Below are 18,012 nucleotides of genomic sequence, written 5' to 3'. Positions count from 1 at the left end.
GATGAATGAAATTAGTTTTCTTTGAATCTGTTGGTATAATTGTGGAATATTTGTAGGGAATTTAGCTATATCTTCAAGAATTACATTATATGAAGAATGTGGAAATGTTAATCCATTTTAGCTAATTTGCAACTAAGTTTTTCTAAGTAAGGTTGTTTGGTTTTAATCAAATCACTGTTGTTGTTTTTTTATTCTACTTTCAATGTCTTAATGTGCTTTCTACCCTGTCAAATCACTTACTCCTTTCTTAGCTTTGTAGTTAGTGTTGAAATGCAGTTATAGTTTATTCATCATCTCACATTAGTATCATGCAAGTGCATAACAACTGGAAAAGTGTTTTATTTTAATTCATTTATCTGAAGTTATTTTATACAAGTGCTTGAAACTTAAATGTACTTTGTTATTTATGTTATTTTTGCTATATAAAACTTAATCTGTAGTAATGAAGTTCAAAGTTGTTTTATTCAAACCTTAAAGATAAATCTAATACAATTTGTGTTTTAACTGTTCCTGTGTACCAATTCTTGTAATATTAATTATTCAGTGAACCCTGTAACATGTCATTTATTTTGTATTTTTAGACCAACTTTCCTTCCAAACCCACAAGATGGCAGTCTTTATGTCTATGGTGTTGTTGATGGAAGGCAATCACTCAAGAAACTCCCTTTCACTATTCCAGAGTTAGTAGCTGCTTCACCGTGCCGTAGCAGTGATGGGATACTGTATACAGGTAGATCATCTAGTGTTTCAGTGTGAATACAAGTCTGTGTCTTTTTAATATATTTCTGGACTGTGTGGCAGACTTATTGTTTTGTTTTACACTGTCCTATATTAAAAGGTATCTAATATTGACATAATCTTGTCAAAACATTGTACATTTCTAATAAAGGTTTCATTTACCACTCAAGTCATCTCCAGATTTTTTATTTTTTAAAAGTTGGTTCCTCATCATCAGAATGTTATATATATATATATATATATATTATATTAATAAAAGATGTTATTATACTATGCATAAATAATTACAGATTGAACATATCATTACACATCATAGCCTTAAAACTACTCACCTTTTCAATGTTTTCTGTTATTTTGTTATTCTGGTGAGAGGCAGTATTAGTGTTAAGTGTTTACCTTTAGTAGCTGTGGAATGATATTTATCAGCAAGAAAATATTGGATTATAGTTTCTTCACATATTAACACCTTATTAAGAAACCGGAGTTAAAGCTGTTTTTATGAATTTTCATATAGTTACTGTTGACCTGAATGTCGTTATTCTTTCTTACAGGGAACATGTTATTTGTACCTATTAAACTTATTTATAGAATAACAGTAAATTTATAATTTTAGTTAGTAGAATAGCAGTTGCTCAAGTTAATTTCTATCTTATGTTGCATATTATAATTTATCTCAGATAGCTGAAAATTTTAATTTAGAAGTTAATTGAATATCAGTATATATCAAGTTTATGATATTTGCCAACAAGATTGGTACACAGTTTTCTTTCTTAACACAAATGTATTTGAAATATACAAACAAAAATTCAATTTATAATAACAGTTATTACAAATAATTATTTATATATATACAAATTTACAAACTTATAAACAATATTCAGTCTACTATCTGGTTTGGAACTGAATATTTTATTGATGGTCCAAGTCCATGACAAGTGAGTTGATATTGTTACACTTCTCTTGACAGCTAGCTAGATTGAAACACGTGTAAATTTTTCACCAACAGCATCTAATGTCCTCTTAGAAATATTAATGTCCAAAGTTAATTCACTGAAGTTAAAAGGTTTGTAATGTTCAAAATCTATAAATGTGCCTGGTCAAGTATTTAGTTTTCTGATTAATAAGAGTTTATTGAGGTTATAGCTTTGAAGAATTATAGTATACTCACTGTTACGACCAAACAATAAACTATCTCTTGGCTTGTCAATTTATATTTTTTATGTAAAGTGTTAGAAAGTTCAGTTGATCCAACAGCAATCAAAAATACACTAGTACTTTCATAAAATATATATTTTTGATTCCTAGCAACGAGAATCTTCTACAAATTTAGAGAACAGGCAGGATTTGCACGTTACACATTTAACAATATATGTTACATGCATTAAACTGAACCAAATGTAGATATTAAAACAAATATGTAATAGTGAATATATTACACTTGACACGCATTGAAGCGTGCCTTTCCTAGTCACTTTAAAGAAATGTAATATTAAGCAGGATTAAACAGTATTTTACTCAAAGTTGTGAAGAGAGTTACTTGTTTACAAAATTGGACTAGTGTAACGATAAACAGTTATTTTTAGTATCCAAGCATTTATTTCAATGATAATATTTTGCAGGCCAATTCAAAAGACTGATTTTGGTATAAAGTGGCCTAAATCTTATTGTACAGAAATCATCAGCATATGAGAAAATTAAAGACCATTTTGTAAAGAACATTAAGTATTCGTAATATTATTAATTATACTTCTCAAAAGACATCCTTCTGGACTGTTATATATTTTTAATATTGTATTCATAACTTAGTCCCTTAGGGATTTTCAAAAATTAGTTTTTAAACCACTTTATATTCATCATATTCATTGCTGAAAACATGTTTTGCTCAGTCTAGAGCTCTTCAGGCTGACTGAGGTCGGTGATTACATAGCGACTGGAACACCATGTGTGTGTGTTGGTCACTTATAACAACAACAGTTTTTATGGTGTTGATGCCTTTTACAAGCTCACAAAGAAGCATGGTTATAATTAATTACCCATAAGTCATCATGTTAGGGCTTTTATATCATTCATAATGTACCTTAATCTTGTGTTTTTGAACAATGTGTTTTATTTTACAAATGGTAAACCCTACTGATTTTTCTAACATTGCTCATCTAACACTGAAGAAAACATTATTAATTTATTTGCTTCAGTTACTTTATAAGTATGCAGAGGAAAGCAATGTTATTGTAAGCACTCAATATACTTACAATAATGTAAGTAATAATGGATCTTGCACTAATTTGTAGAGCTGTTTATGGTAGGGAATTATTCTTTAAATCCTTTCAAAAACTGTTTCAATAGATTCAATACCTGTTGAGCTCAGTATAGATTGAGAAATTCATAAATGTTAAGTACATTACTTTGTTACTAGATACAGCTTAGTCATCCTAAATAGTAAATTTTGTCATATTTATCTGTTTACATTGTTATTTAAGCTCACGTTGATTTATCTTCCTAATCTTGTAAGTAGTTGTTATGGTAAGTTTGTGGTGATTGGACATCAGCTGTTGCAATGGTTAACAATTTCCTAAGTGTAATTATATACACAGATTGAATTTCATCCAATACCACCACTAGAATAGTCTTTACCAGGATGTCTCTGAAGATAGCTACAAATTAGAAGCTGAAATATAAGATAAAAACTGGTTAATTTCTTGTAACTAATTAATAATTACATTTAAGTGCATGTACAGAATACTGACCTCAGCAACAGTTGTCATCTTGAATTTGACTACTATTTTTTCTGATCAACATACAATCTTTATGACTGTATAATTAAGAGTGACCACCATTGATTAATAGACTTCATTTTATCAGAAATTAAAAGATTGTCATGCTATTGTAACATACATGTAACCTTTTTCATTAGTCTATGGACTTCTTTCTTTTAATATATATAATATACACACACACATATTTAGTAATTTAAACCAATTATTTTGTCATATTAATATGCATTAGATCTGTTCAGTAGTTAATATTTAAGGATATCTTTTGTGATGTACATTCAATTTATCATCTTTGTCAGGTCATCATATCTAGAAGTGATCCACAGTGAAGTCCTGCCATTATACTATTCATTGAACTTATAGTAGTTTTGCTTTATTAATTTTCTTTGGAAGGTTTTTTACCATAGCACTGTAAGTCTTAAAATGTTTAATTTTTGTGTTAATCTTTATGCTCGTGTTATTTCTCAATGTAATTTTTTTACATTTTGTATATATATCTTATGAAACTTATTTAGTAGTAGTTGAAATTGTATGCTGATTTCTAGTGTATAGTTTTTCTTGCCTAATTTGAGTTTGTTGTTAAGCCTATATGGTGTTCTAAAAAGTAGTAGTAGTAGTTTTTGTTTTTTTTCCTGTTCTTAGTTGTTGTTGTTTTTGTTATCGTTGTTTTCCTAGGTAAAAAGGTTGACACTTGGTATGCTATAGACCCTCATACAGGAACCAAGTTTGAAACACTTTCTCAGGAAGATGCAGACAATCTTTGTCCTGCTGCTAGCGACAACACAGTTTTTATTGGTCGAACAGGTCAGTTATGATTTTACAAGGATTTTCAGCCATTATGTGGCAAAACTGTGTTAATTTTGCCAGTAGAAGAAAAACAAAGGTAAATAAATTAAATATTTGATCTTAAAATGAATTATATAATATTCTATTCTTCCTTGTATCCTTTGCATTAATTTCTGAAACAACAAACTAAACAACTTTGTTTTTTGGAAAGTGTTTGAATATCTTGTTTGTGTTTCTTCATACCAACTATGGTTTATCATATTCTAACATTGTTGTTAATGGTCTTCTGTCAGTTTTACCTAAGTCAATATTGCATGGTGACATTACATTTATAAAATCACTTGTGATTTGTTCTCTAATAAAGTAGTGGTTAATGAAAGACAACTGATAAATTGCTTTTTGTGATATTACTGTAATTGATGCTTTAAGAGAAGTGATGATTTGAAATCAGATGATAAAATTAGAAACCCCATAATCATTAACTCCAATTTTACACTTTTCATTTATCTTAGAAACCAATGAAGAACCTCACAAAAGTTTTTTGATTTGTCTAGAACTAACCTAAATACTGAACATGTTGTATTTTGAGTTAACAAAGTTATACCCAACTTGACAGTTTTTGTTTTTATTTTCATGATTTTTATTATTATAAACGTAACTAAAACCTGATAAAATATATATTTTACTTTAATTTTCCCATTATGTATCATTGCAGTAATTAAAAACTAGCTTCAGTGACAAAACATATAAAATTACTGTTTTTTGAACAATCAGTATAAGTTAACTTCAGATGTTAATACTATGTACCAAATTATCTTTTCTTTACTTCACTGATATGTAAATTATAACCTAATCAGTTTAAACAAAACATGAATGAATGTAAATATTTTATTTGTAGCTTTACTAATATTACAGTAAAATAAAATAAAATGTTTTGTTAAATATTGTAGTCTTGTATGGTAGAATGTTTTAATTAATTGAAATTAAACTTGATATTTCAGAATTTCAAATAACCATGTATGACAGTAAAACGAGGGAGAAGAGGTTAGTGTTGCATTATAGTTAAGAATAATGTTTGTTTTTTTCTGGTTCTTTTAAACAGCTCATTTTTAAGTGAACTTGACTTCAGAGGTGTTGAACTCTGTTGTTTGGTATCAAGCATCGACTTCTTTTACTGTATATAATACTTTGTTGAATGTTAAAACTTCAAAGTTTTGGAAAGTGTGTGAATATCTTGTTTGTGTTTGTTCATAACAAAAGTTATAACTGTTATAAATGTGTTCTCAACTGAAGATGACTATTTTTATTTTTTTTATGTGATAAGTTGAATATATTTATGATAATAATAATAATATAGATTTTCAAGATTTAGATCAACCTTTATTTTCTGAACAGCCCAGAACAGAAAAGTATTGTGTACGTTCATATTAGAACAGACTAATATCACAGTGAATTATACTTTCATCAGTGTTTCTTCTATTTCAATTTCTGATAAATCTTTCATTTGCTAGTTGCTTAGATATGTATTTTCTCAGTTAAATTAGTAGTTTTAAACCTTTGTTAACAGTTAAAACATTTTAAAGTTTAAATGTTTTTCTGTAATTCCTTCTGTAGATGGAATGTGACTTACTATGATTATTCTGCACATGCCACATTTGAAATGGGAGGTGACTATGGTAAGTGGAATTTCATTTGATGTGCTGGTCCAAAAGTAGCAATTGTTGTTGAAAAAATAATAACTTACATTTAAGGAAATTGTATTTTTGCATTGAAATTGTGTCACCTTTTCTACACATTGAAAACAAACATGATTTATTTTATCAAGTATATCTATTTCATTTCACAAAGTAAAACCTATAACAGATAATAATGTCAAAAACTTGTAGCTTTGTGTCGGTGGTTTGTTAATCTTACATATTTAATTCACTGCTGTTATCGTGTATAAAATGTTTGACTGTTCTGCATGTGCCTTGCTGTTTTGTTACTAATTTAATTAAATGTTGCATTTTAAATGTTTTTAAATGAAAGTTACATCATCTTGTGAACATTATTTAACTGATATTAAAGATCATTCTAAATGCAACTTACTAAACTAAATTAATCTTGGCAAACGTGTTATGAATGATGAATAATAGTGACATGGTGGATAGATAAAACATATTACACAAAACAGGGTGGTAAGTATTAAGTTTAATTTTATTTTAAAATTTTAGAAAGAACACTATGTTTCATTGAGTCAAGTATTGAAAAAATATTATATGGTTTCACATCATTATTTGTGATATTACATGATTGAATCTAAACAAAACATGTTCATTTTCAGAATTGTCACATTTTTCATCCAGTTCCACTGGGAGAATCCTAACTTTAGAGAGGGAAACTGGTGAGTTTCTGATAGTTTAACTTAGCACGTAGTATTTGCTTTACAAAACAGAGCAGTTATCTTATTAGTCTGCATAAATGCTGTCCTCCATTTCCATTGAATATATATTAACATATGTATATGTTGTGAAAATTTAAGTTATGGAATTTTGAAAACAAATTTTCCAGTACTTAGAATTCTGGAAAATCATTTATTTTTTATCAGAAAAACTCCTTGAAAGCCCAAATCTCTATATCTCATACATCCCACATTTTAAGCCATAGCATAGCAGCTCATACAATGGATCTGAGTTTTTCAAGTAAAAATTTTTAGTTTATAGCTGTGTCATCTCTTGATTGATTTGGACTCAGGAAGTCAAACACTTTTGATTGATATATTTGATCATGCCCAAGGTCTTAAAGATTAATTTACTCTAAACCTGCCTAAAATAATTTCAATTTGAGAGAAGGCTGGTAGAGGTCCTTATGAATAATGAAATAGAATCAGGTATGTGAGCACCCTATGTTTGGTACCATATAGAACTTATAGATTAATTTCTCTAAACCTACCTAAAAGAATTTTAAGTACCATGAACATTGAAGATTCTCTCTTATTACTTATGGCAAGCCATAGCTAATGGTTATCTCAGTTCACTTGTAAAATATGTTGGTTTGGAAATACCAACCAATAACAGGCTCTGAATTACGTACTTCCACCTGCAAGCAAACATATGTTGGGTGACTGTTGTTGAAATTATGTTGTTAGTATCAAATAAACTCAAGACTCATAGACCTAACAAAATTCTTCAAATTTCAATTTCAGCATACACACTTCAAAAATAGTTAGTAATGTTTCTAGTCTAAATTCTTTATCAGATATTGTCTAACATTCATTAATAAAAAAATAGAAATGTAAATCCAGTAGCAAAAAAATGAGTTTCATGAACCTAAACACTCTTTCATGAAATAGTCAAGTATTTACTGTTAAATATAGCCCATCAAATTATACCTGATTAAGTCATCCATTATGAATAGAGTAATTGTTCTAGGACTGAATATTTTGGGCCACATTGATAAATATTTTGGAAATCACCCACTTTTAAGGGATGTATGTTGTTAGTGTTATTTTATCTCTTTTTGTACCTATTAGTTTTTTTTTCTTTCAGAAGAAAAATGAATAAAATTCTTAATAAACTAGTTCATAACTTTACTTGTGATAAGGAATATATGTGGCAGCACTCTTGACAACAAATTATTCAGAATAATTTTTCATTTAAATATTTAAACCTGGGTTTATGTTATCATACAAAAACTTGTAGGCTTAATACCATGTTAAAATTTGAAGGTCTTATTCAACCACAACATTTACATTTTTTGTTTAAATTTTTATGTTAGGTGGACTTACAGCAGTAAACTGAAGAAACATTTTTTGTTACTAATTGTTTTATTTGAATTGTGTTTCCCAAAAAAATTTTGAACATTTGGCCATGTAAAAATTATCAAAACTAAATCAAATTATATAATTTCTTTAAAAAGTAAATTAATATGAAGAAAATGATCAGGAGACATCAGTGACACCATTATGGTCTAAAAAGGGTTAATCTTGTTGCCACGGGCATCTTTTACTGAGCAGGACACGGGTTTCAGTGTCTTACGTTCATAACTTTTTTATTTATGTTAAACTAATTACAGTAACATGATGTCTTGTGTATTTTAATAGTATGCAAGTTTCAAATTCTTAGTTCTACAGGGCAGTATTAAAAAACCCTGTATTTCTCCTGACATGTGTTCTCTTAGCTTCTTTTTTTCCCTATTTTATCCACCAACCCTGCAAAAAGTATGAAATTAAACATAAAGTACTTTCTATAAAATCATCACTGTTCAGATAAACAACATTTATTATTGTCTTCAGTTTTGTTTGGTTGCAGAGGTATCAAATATAGAATCAGACACCTCCTGCCACACCTGTCACATTCTCTCTTTCATAATTCGTTAATATGTCTCTCTCATGTTTAATTATATATATTATCTATAAACAACAGAAACTCAACGTTTTCATCTGTCAGATGATGTATAATGTTATGTTCTGAACAGTCAAATGTTAGTTTTACTCAAGTACCAACATTGTTCCTGTAAGAAAATTAACGACTAGCATGGATTAATTTGTAACAACTTTTGTCATTAGTTAGAAAGGCAGTAAAATGTTGAGAGGTGAGGGAATTTGTTTTTTGCATGTTGTTAATCTATATTGTTTAGTGCATTATTTAATTAAATGAAACTAATTAAGTGTATACTGTTATCGGTATAAAATACTAGAATTAACTCTCTTTGACAATAGACAACAAAAAAAACGATTTGTTGAGCATTTTATTAGTTTTTTATGTTTATTCTTTATTTATATGTATAAAATATAAAAATAGGGATTTTGGTTAATTAACATTAAATCAGGTAAAATAAATAATACTATTATTATAATAAAAATATTTCATGAGGCACACATGCAAGCAGCTCATGATAGATTGTGGGTAAAGTAATTCATTGATGTAATGTGTACTACATATGCCCCGAGTAATTTACAACTTATAATGGTGTGGACAATAGTTACACACAGCAATAAAACAACAAAATGTAGTCATAAATAGATGTACACTGTTATGAACTTAGACCTACTTAGGATAATCAAATGTAGTTTCATGTTACAGTTTTAAGTCATTCTAGAAAGAATAAAGGGTTATTAAAATTTATTTCAAATTTTTTTAGTGGTTACAACATCAGTTAAATTGACCAGTTCCATTTTAAGATAGGGTATAAAATACAGATAAACTATAAAGTTGTACTAAAAATCATTTGAAATTCATTTAGCAGGTTTTTATGGATTACACAAAGAAAACACAAAATGCTTGAGATGAGGAAAAGTATTTTTAATTTTAACATTAAAATTAAATTGCACCTGGAGATTATTTAAAACATATTCATTATATTCATGGACAAATATTTATTTTACTTTGTTAAAAATACTTCACTAAAAATATGATTTGTTTTGTATGAATACTTCTAGTATTAATTAACACTTAAAAAGCAGGAATGTTATAGATAGCAGCATCAATTGATAATAGCTGTCATGTAAGGGTTAAAAGATTTTGTGAAGATGTATACGCTGTATTGAAGGTTAAAAGTGTTAGATTTAAAAAGATTAAATGAGTACAAAGAGTTCAAGTAGTTGGTCTTGTTGACAAGTGGTATTGAGAGAGTTAAGCTAGTATATATTGGTATTAGTTAGTTATGTGGCTTTTAGTTTGTTTATTGGTTTATTCTGTGCCTAACTAAACTACGATCAAAGTTTAACTAGTTGAGTGTGTTTGAGTTTTATAGGTTCCAATCCAATACAATTTCATTATGTACTTCAAGTGAAAGTTTTGGGAAAACTAATTTGATGTAATCCTTGAATAGTCCACTTCAAACTAAAATTCTTGCAGTAAATAAATAAATAAATAAATAAAGTATTTATCTAATTATTCTAAAATAGATTGCATTTATATATATGTATTTATATAGTTTGTACATGTAAACTACAATATATATTCACTTATTATTGATAAGTAAGTTTTTGAAGTCACTAAAATTATAATTAAGTCATAATATTTAGTCTTACCAGTCACATTTAACAGGCTTGAATTTATTGTAAGTAATGACCTGTTTATTTCACTTAAAGGTTTTGTTATGGTAAAAGAAAGATAAGACCATTTCATTATGATAAAGTGATTAGATTACTCAATAAATGATTGAGAAAACTTTTCAGTAATTTAATTCTGTGTAGAAGGTCTAAAGCCACTTTGAGAAAATAATTTATGTGGATTGACTTCATTCTAACTTAACAGATAACAACATTTAAAAACAGAAAGATTTGAAAGAGCCAGCTATAAGCTATGGATTATGTGGTCATAAAGCTTAGCTGCTAGGCTTTAAGAGTTATACATGTAAACTTAAGTTTCCAGTTTTTGTCATGTTATGTACTTATCAGCAAAATATTTGTACTTACAGAATTATCATAGTGAAAGTTAACTTATTTTCAAGTTATTCTGATATTCCTCTGCTAGATAAGTGTTTGTATTTTTATCTCATTTTTCAATAATATTTTCATCTTGTAACAGTGATAACAATGTTATAACTGTGTGCATTTCTTATGTATCAACCCTTTATTATAACTTGTTGGTGTCAAGTTTGTAGTTATATATCAATATGAAAATAAAAGCAAATGAATATATAAATTAACAGTTTCATGTTTTACTGAGTGAAAAGAATTGTCTGGTTGTTGTATTAGAATTCATTTTTGTAATTCATGTATTATTTTACTATTTTATTAATAGTTTATATATCCTTTTTATGTGCTTTGACATTTGTTTACTATCTTCAAAACTTTGTAGTTTTATACACTGGCTGTTTTTTTTTTGTTTTTTCAATGTAACATAAAAATTTTAGTTTTCCTTTCAAATTTTATTTTATTAGATGCACTTTGCATGTTAAGTTTACCAAACAGAAATGTTCAAAGATTGCAATAATATCTTATTAATACCTGTAATTATACTTTTGTTTTATTGTTGTGTGCTGGCTGTTACTGAAACTTCGAGAGACAGTATGTTGGTTTAACTTTCAGTGATGAAAACCATGTAATAATATCTTATTAATACCTGTAATTATACTTTTGTTTTATTGTTGTGTGCTGGCTGTTACTGAAACTTCGAGAGACAGTATGTTGGTTTAACTTTCAGTGATGAAAACCATGTAATAATATCTTATTAATACCTGTAATTATACTTTTGTTTTATTGTTGTGTGCTGGCTGTTACTGAAACTTGAGAGACAGTATGTTGGTTTAACTTTCAGTGATAAAACCATGTAATAATATCTTATTAATACCTGTAATTATACTTTTGTTTTATTGTTGTGTGCTGGCTGTTACTGAAACTTGAGAGACAGTATGTTGGTTTAACTTTCAGTGATAAAACCATGTAATAATATCTTATTAATACCTGTAATTATACTTTTGTTTTATTGTTGTGTGCTGGCTGTTACTGAAACTTGAGAGACAGTATGTTGGTTTAACTTTCAGTGATGAAAACCATGTAATAATATCTTATTAATACCTGTAATTATACTTTTGTTTTATTGTTGTGTGCTGGCTGTTACTGAAACTTGAGAGACAGTATGTTGGTTTAACTTTCAGTGATGAAAACCATGTAATAATATCTTATTAATACCTGTAATTATACTTTTGTTTTATTGTTGTGTGCTGGCTGTTACTGAAACTTGAGAGACAGTATGTTGGTTTAACTTTCAGTGATGAAAACCATGTAATAATATCTTATTAATACCTGTAATTATACTTTTGTTTTATTGTTGTGTGCTGGCTGTTACTGAAACTTGAGAGACAGTATGTTGGTTTAACTTTCAGTGATGAAAACCATGTAATAATATCTTATTAATACCTGTAATTATACTTTTGTTTTATTGTTGTGTGCTGGCTGTTACTGAAACTTGAGAGACAGTATGTTGGTTTAACTTTCAGTGATGAAAACCATGTAATAATATCTTATTAATACCTGTAATTATACTTTTGTTTTATTGTTGTGTGCTGGCTGTTACTGAAACTTGAGAGACAGTATGTTGGTTTAACTTTCAGTGATGAAAACCATGTAATAATATCTTATTAATACCTGTAATTATACTTTTGTTTTATTGTTGTGTGCTGGCTGTTACTGAAACTTGAGAGACAGTATGTTGGTTTAACTTTCAGTGATGAAAACCATGTAATAATATCTTATTAATACCTGTAATTATACTTTTGTTTTATTGTTGTGTGCTGGCTGTTACTGAAACTTCGAGAGACAGTATGTTGGTTTAACTTTCAGTGATGAAAACCATGTAATAATATCTTATTAATACCTGTAATTATACTTTTGTTTTATTGTTGTGTGCTGGCTGTTACTGAAACTTGAGAGACAGTATGTTGGTTTAACTTTCAGTGATGAAAACCATGTAATAATATCTTATTAATACCTGTAATTATACTTTTGTTTTATTGTTGTGTGCTGGCTGTTACTGAAACTTGAGAGACAGTATGTTGGTTTAACTTTCAGTGATGAAAACCATGTAATAATATCTTATTAATACCTGTAATTATACTTTTGTTTTATTGTTGTGTGCTGGCTGTTACTGAAACTTCGAGAGACAGTATGTTGGTTTAACTTTCAGTGATGAAAACCATGTAATAATATCTTATTAATACCTGTAATTATACTTTTGTTTTATTGTTGTGTGCTGGCTGTTACTGAAACTTGAGAGACAGTATGTTGGTTTAACTTTCAGTGATGAAAACCATGTAATAATATCTTATTAATACCTGTAATTATACTTTTGTTTTATTGTTGTGTGCTGGCTGTTACTGAAACTTGAGAGACAGTATGTTGGTTTAACTTTCAGTGATGAAAACCATGTAATAATATCTTATTAATACCTGTAATTATACTTTTGTTTTATTGTTGTGTGCTGGCTGTTACTGAAACTTGAGAGACAGTATGTTGGTTTAACTTTCAGTGATGAAAACCATGTAATAATATCTTATTAATACCTGTAATTATACTTTTGTTTTATTGTTGTGTGCTGGCTGTTACTGAAACTTGAGAGACAGTATGTTGGTTTAACTTTCAGTGATGAAAACCATGTAATAATATCTTATTAATACCTGTAATTATACTTTTGTTTTATTGTTGTGTGCTGGCTGTTACTGAAACTTGAGAGACAGTATGTTGGTTTAACTTTCAGTGATGAAAACCATGTAATAATATCTTATTAATACCTGTAATTATACTTTTGTTTTATTGTTGTGTGCTGGCTGTTACTGAAACTTCGAGAGACAGTATGTTGGTTTAACTTTCAGTGATGAAAACCATGTAATAATATCTTATTAATACCTGTAATTATACTTTTGTTTTATTGTTGTGTGCTGGCTGTTACTGAAACTTGAGAGACAGTATGTTGGTTTAACTTTCAGTGATGAAAACCATGTAATAATATCTTATTAATACCTGTAATTATACTTTTGTTTTATTGTTGTGTGCTGGCTGTTACTGAAACTTCGAGAGACAGTATGTTGGTTTAACTTTCAGTGATGAAAACCATGTAATAATATCTTATTAATACCTGTAATTATACTTTTGTTTTATTGTTGTGTGCTGGCTGTTACTGAAACTTCGAGAGACAGTATGTTGGTTTAACTTTCAGTGATGAAAACCATGTAATAATATCTTATTAATACCTGTAATTATACTTTTGTTTTATTGTTGTGTGCTGGCTGTTACTGAAACTTCGAGAGACAGTATGTTGGTTTAACTTTCAGTGATGAAAACCATGTAATAATATCTTATTAATACCTGTAATTATACTTTTGTTTTATTGTTGTGTGCTGGCTGTTACTGAAACTTGAGAGACAGTATGTTGGTTTAACTTTCAGTGATGAAAACCATGTAATAATATCTTATTAATACCTGTAATTATACTTTTGTTTTATTGTTGTGTGCTGGCTGTTACTGAAACTTCGAGAGACAGTATGTTGGTTTAACTTTCAGTGATGAAAACCATGTAATAATATCTTATTAATACCTGTAATTATACTTTTGTTTTATTGTTGTGTGCTGGCTGTTACTGAAACTTGAGAGACAGTATGTTGGTTTAACTTTCAGTGATGAAAACCATGTAATAATATCTTATTAATACCTGTAATTATACTTTTGTTTTATTGTTGTGTGCTGGCTGTTACTGAACTTGAGAGACAGTATGTTGGTTTAACTTTCAGTGATGAAAACCATGTAATAATATCTTATTAATACCTGTAATTATACTTTTGTTTTATTGTTGTGTGCTGGCTGTTACTGAAACTTGAGAGACAGTATGTTGGTTTAACTTTCAGTGATGAAAACCATGTAATAATATCTTATTAATACCTGTAATTATACTTTTGTTTTATTGTTGTGTGCTGGCTGTTACTGAACTTGAGAGACAGTATGTTGGTTTAACTTTCAGTGATGAAAACCATGTAATAATATCTTATTAATACCTGTAATTATACTTTTGTTTTATTGTTGTGTGCTGGCTGTTACTGAAACTTGAGAGACAGTATGTTGGTTTAACTTTCAGTGATGAAAACCATGTAATAATATCTTATTAATACCTGTAATTATACTTTTGTTTTATTGTTGTGTGCTGGCTGTTACTGAAACTTGAGAGACAGTATGTTGGTTTAACTTTCAGTGATGAAAACCATGTAATAATATCTTATTAATACCTGTAATTATACTTTTGTTTTATTGTTGTGTGCTGGCTGTTACTGAAACTTGAGAGACAGTATGTTGGTTTAACTTTCAGTGATGAAAACCATGTAATAATATCTTATTAATACCTGTAATTATACTTTTGTTTTATTGTTGTGTGCTGGCTGTTACTGAAACTTCGAGAGACAGTATGTTGGTTTAACTTTCAGTGATGAAAACCATGTAATAATATCTTATTAATACCTGTAATTATACTTTTGTTTTATTGTTGTGTGCTGGCTGTTACTGAAACTTCGAGAGACAGTATGTTGGTTTAACTTTCAGTGATGAAAACCATGTAATAATATCTTATTAATACCTGTAATTATACTTTTGTTTTATTGTTGTGTGCTGGCTGTTACTGAAACTTGAGAGACAGTATGTTGGTTTAACTTTCAGTGATGAAAACCATGTAATAATATCTTATTAATACCTGTAATTATACTTTTGTTTTATTGTTGTGTGCTGGCTGTTACTGAAACTTCGAGAGACAGTATGTTGGTTTAACTTTCAGTGATGAAAACCATGTAATAATATCTTATTAATACCTGTAATTATACTTTTGTTTTATTGTTGTGTGCTGGCTGTTACTGAAACTTCGAGAGACAGTATGTTGGTTTAACTTTCAGTGATGAAAACCATGTAATAATATCTTATTAATACCTGTAATTATACTTTTGTTTTATTGTTGTGTGCTGGCTGTTACTGAAACTTGAGAGACAGTATGTTGGTTTAACTTTCAGTGATGAAAACCATGTAATAATATCTTATTAATACCTGTAATTATACTTTTGTTTTATTGTTGTGTGCTGGCTGTTACTGAAACTTGAGAGACAGTATGTTGGTTTAACTTTCAGTGATGAAAACCATGTAATAATATCTTATTAATACCTGTAATTATACTTTTGTTTTATTGTTGTGTGCTGGCTGTTACTGAAACTTCGAGAGACAGTATGTTGGTTTAACTTTCAGTGATGAAAACCATGTAATAATATCTTATTAATACCTGTAATTATACTTTTGTTTTATTGCTGTGTGCTGGCTGTTACTGAACTTCGAGAGACAGTATGTTGGTTTAACTTTCAGTGATGAAAACCATGTAATAATATCTTATTAATACCTGTAATTATACTTTTGTTTTATTGTTGTGTGCTGGCTGTTACTGAACTTCGAGAGACAGTATGTTGGTTTAACTTTCAGTGATGAAAACCATGTAATAATATCTTATTAATACCTGTAATTATACTTTTGTTTTATTGTTGTGTGCTGGCTGTTACTGAAACTTTGAGAGACAGTATGTTGGTTTAACTTTCAGTGATGAAAACCATGTAATAATATCTTATTAATACCTGTAATTATACTTTTGTTTTATTGTTGTGTGCTGGCTGTTACTGAACTTTGAGAGACAGTATGTTGGTTTAACTTTCAGTGATGAAAACCATGTAATAATATCTTATTAATACCTGTAATTATACTTTTGTTTTATTGTTGTGTGCTGGCTGTTACTGAACTTCGAGAGACAGTATGTTGGTTTAACTTTCAGTGATGAAAACCATGTAATAATATCTTATTAATACCTGTAATTATACTTTTGTTTTATTGTTGTGTGCTGGCTGTTACTGAACTTCGAGAGACAGTATGTTGGTTTAACTTTCAGTGATGAAAACCATGTAATAATATCTTATTAATACCTGTAATTATACTTTTGTTTTATTGTTGTGTGCTGGCTGTTACTGAAACTTCGAGAGACAGTATGTTGGTTTAACTTTCAGTGATGAAAACCATGTAATAATATCTTATTAATACCTGTAATTATACTTTTGTTTTATTGTTGTGTGCTGGCTGTTACTGAAACTTCGAGAGACAGTATGTTGGTTTAACTTTCAGTGATGAAAACCATGTAATAATATCTTATTAATACCTGTAATTATACTTTTGTTTTATTGTTGTGTGCTGGCTGTTACTGAAACTTCGAGAGACAGTATGTTGGTTTAACTTTCAGTGATGAAAACCATGTAATAATATCTTATTAATACCTGTAATTATACTTTTGTTTTATTGTTGTGTGCTGGCTGTTACTGAAACTTCGAGAGACAGTATGTTGGTTTAACTTTCAGTGATGAAAACCATGTAATAATATCTTATTAATACCTGTAATTATACTTTTGTTTTATTGTTGTGTGCTGGCTGTTACTGAAACTTCGAGAGACAGTATGTTGGTTTAACTTTCAGTGATGAAAACCATGTAATAATATCTTATTAATACCTGTAATTATACTTTTGTTTTATTGTTGTGTGCTGGCTGTTACTGAAACTTCGAGAGACAGTATGTTGGTTTAACTTTCAGTGATGAAAACCATGTAATAATATCTTATTAATACCTGTAATTATACTTTTGTTTTATTGTTGTGTGCTGGCTGTTACTGAAACTTCGAGAGACAGTATGTTGGTTTAACTTTCAGTGATGAAAACCATGTAATAATATCTTATTAATACCTGTAATTATACTTTTGTTTTATTGTTGTGTGCTGGCTGTTACTGAAACTTCGAGAGACAGTATGTTGGTTTAACTTTCAGTGATGAAAACCATGTAATAATATCTTATTAATACCTGTAATTATACTTTTGTTTTATTGTTGTGTGCTGGCTGTTACTGAAACTTCGAGAGACAGTATGTTGGTTTAACTTTCAGTGATGAAAACCATGTAATAATATCTTATTAATACCTGTAATTATACTTTTGTTTTATTGTTGTGTGCTGGCTGTTACTGAAACTTGAGAGACAGTATGTTGGTTTAACTTTCAGTGATGAAAACCATGTAATAATATCTTATTAATACCTGTAATTATACTTTTGTTTTATTGTTGTGTGCTGGCTGTTACTGAACTTGAGAGACAGTATGTTGGTTTAACTTTCAGTGATGAAAACCATGTAATAATATCTTATTAATACCTGTAATTATACTTTTGTTTTATTGCTGTGTGCTGGCT

General features: G+C 28.7%; 1 protein-coding gene across 4 annotated transcripts in view; it reads left to right on the top strand.

Moving 5' to 3' along the window:
- The window catches only part of Ire1 (serine/threonine-protein kinase/endoribonuclease Ire1), a 58,172-nt gene that overhangs the window by 9,512 nt on the left and 30,648 nt on the right, over positions 1–18,012 (top strand). For 3 of the 4 annotated variants that reach the window (XM_076453354.1, XM_076453355.1, XM_076453356.1), the window contains exons 4-8: positions 582–730; positions 4,185–4,313; positions 5,297–5,339; positions 5,910–5,971; positions 6,619–6,678. In XM_076453354.1, the coding sequence (XP_076309469.1) occupies positions 582–730; positions 4,185–4,313; positions 5,297–5,339; positions 5,910–5,971; positions 6,619–6,678 (443 nt within the window). Of the gene's footprint in view, positions 1–581; positions 731–3,795; positions 3,921–4,184; positions 4,314–5,296; positions 5,340–5,909; positions 5,972–6,618; positions 6,679–18,012 lie in introns of those variants that run through there. The other variant, XM_076453357.1, reaches the window with a different exon arrangement.

The sequence above is a fragment of the Tachypleus tridentatus genome, chromosome 9 (assembly GCF_004210375.1).
Source record: "Tachypleus tridentatus isolate NWPU-2018 chromosome 9, ASM421037v1, whole genome shotgun sequence".
Lineage (NCBI taxonomy): Eukaryota > Metazoa > Arthropoda > Merostomata > Xiphosura > Limulidae > Tachypleus > Tachypleus tridentatus.
Note: the sequence above shows the minus strand (reverse complement) of the source record. Positions and strands in the feature narration are given on the sequence as shown.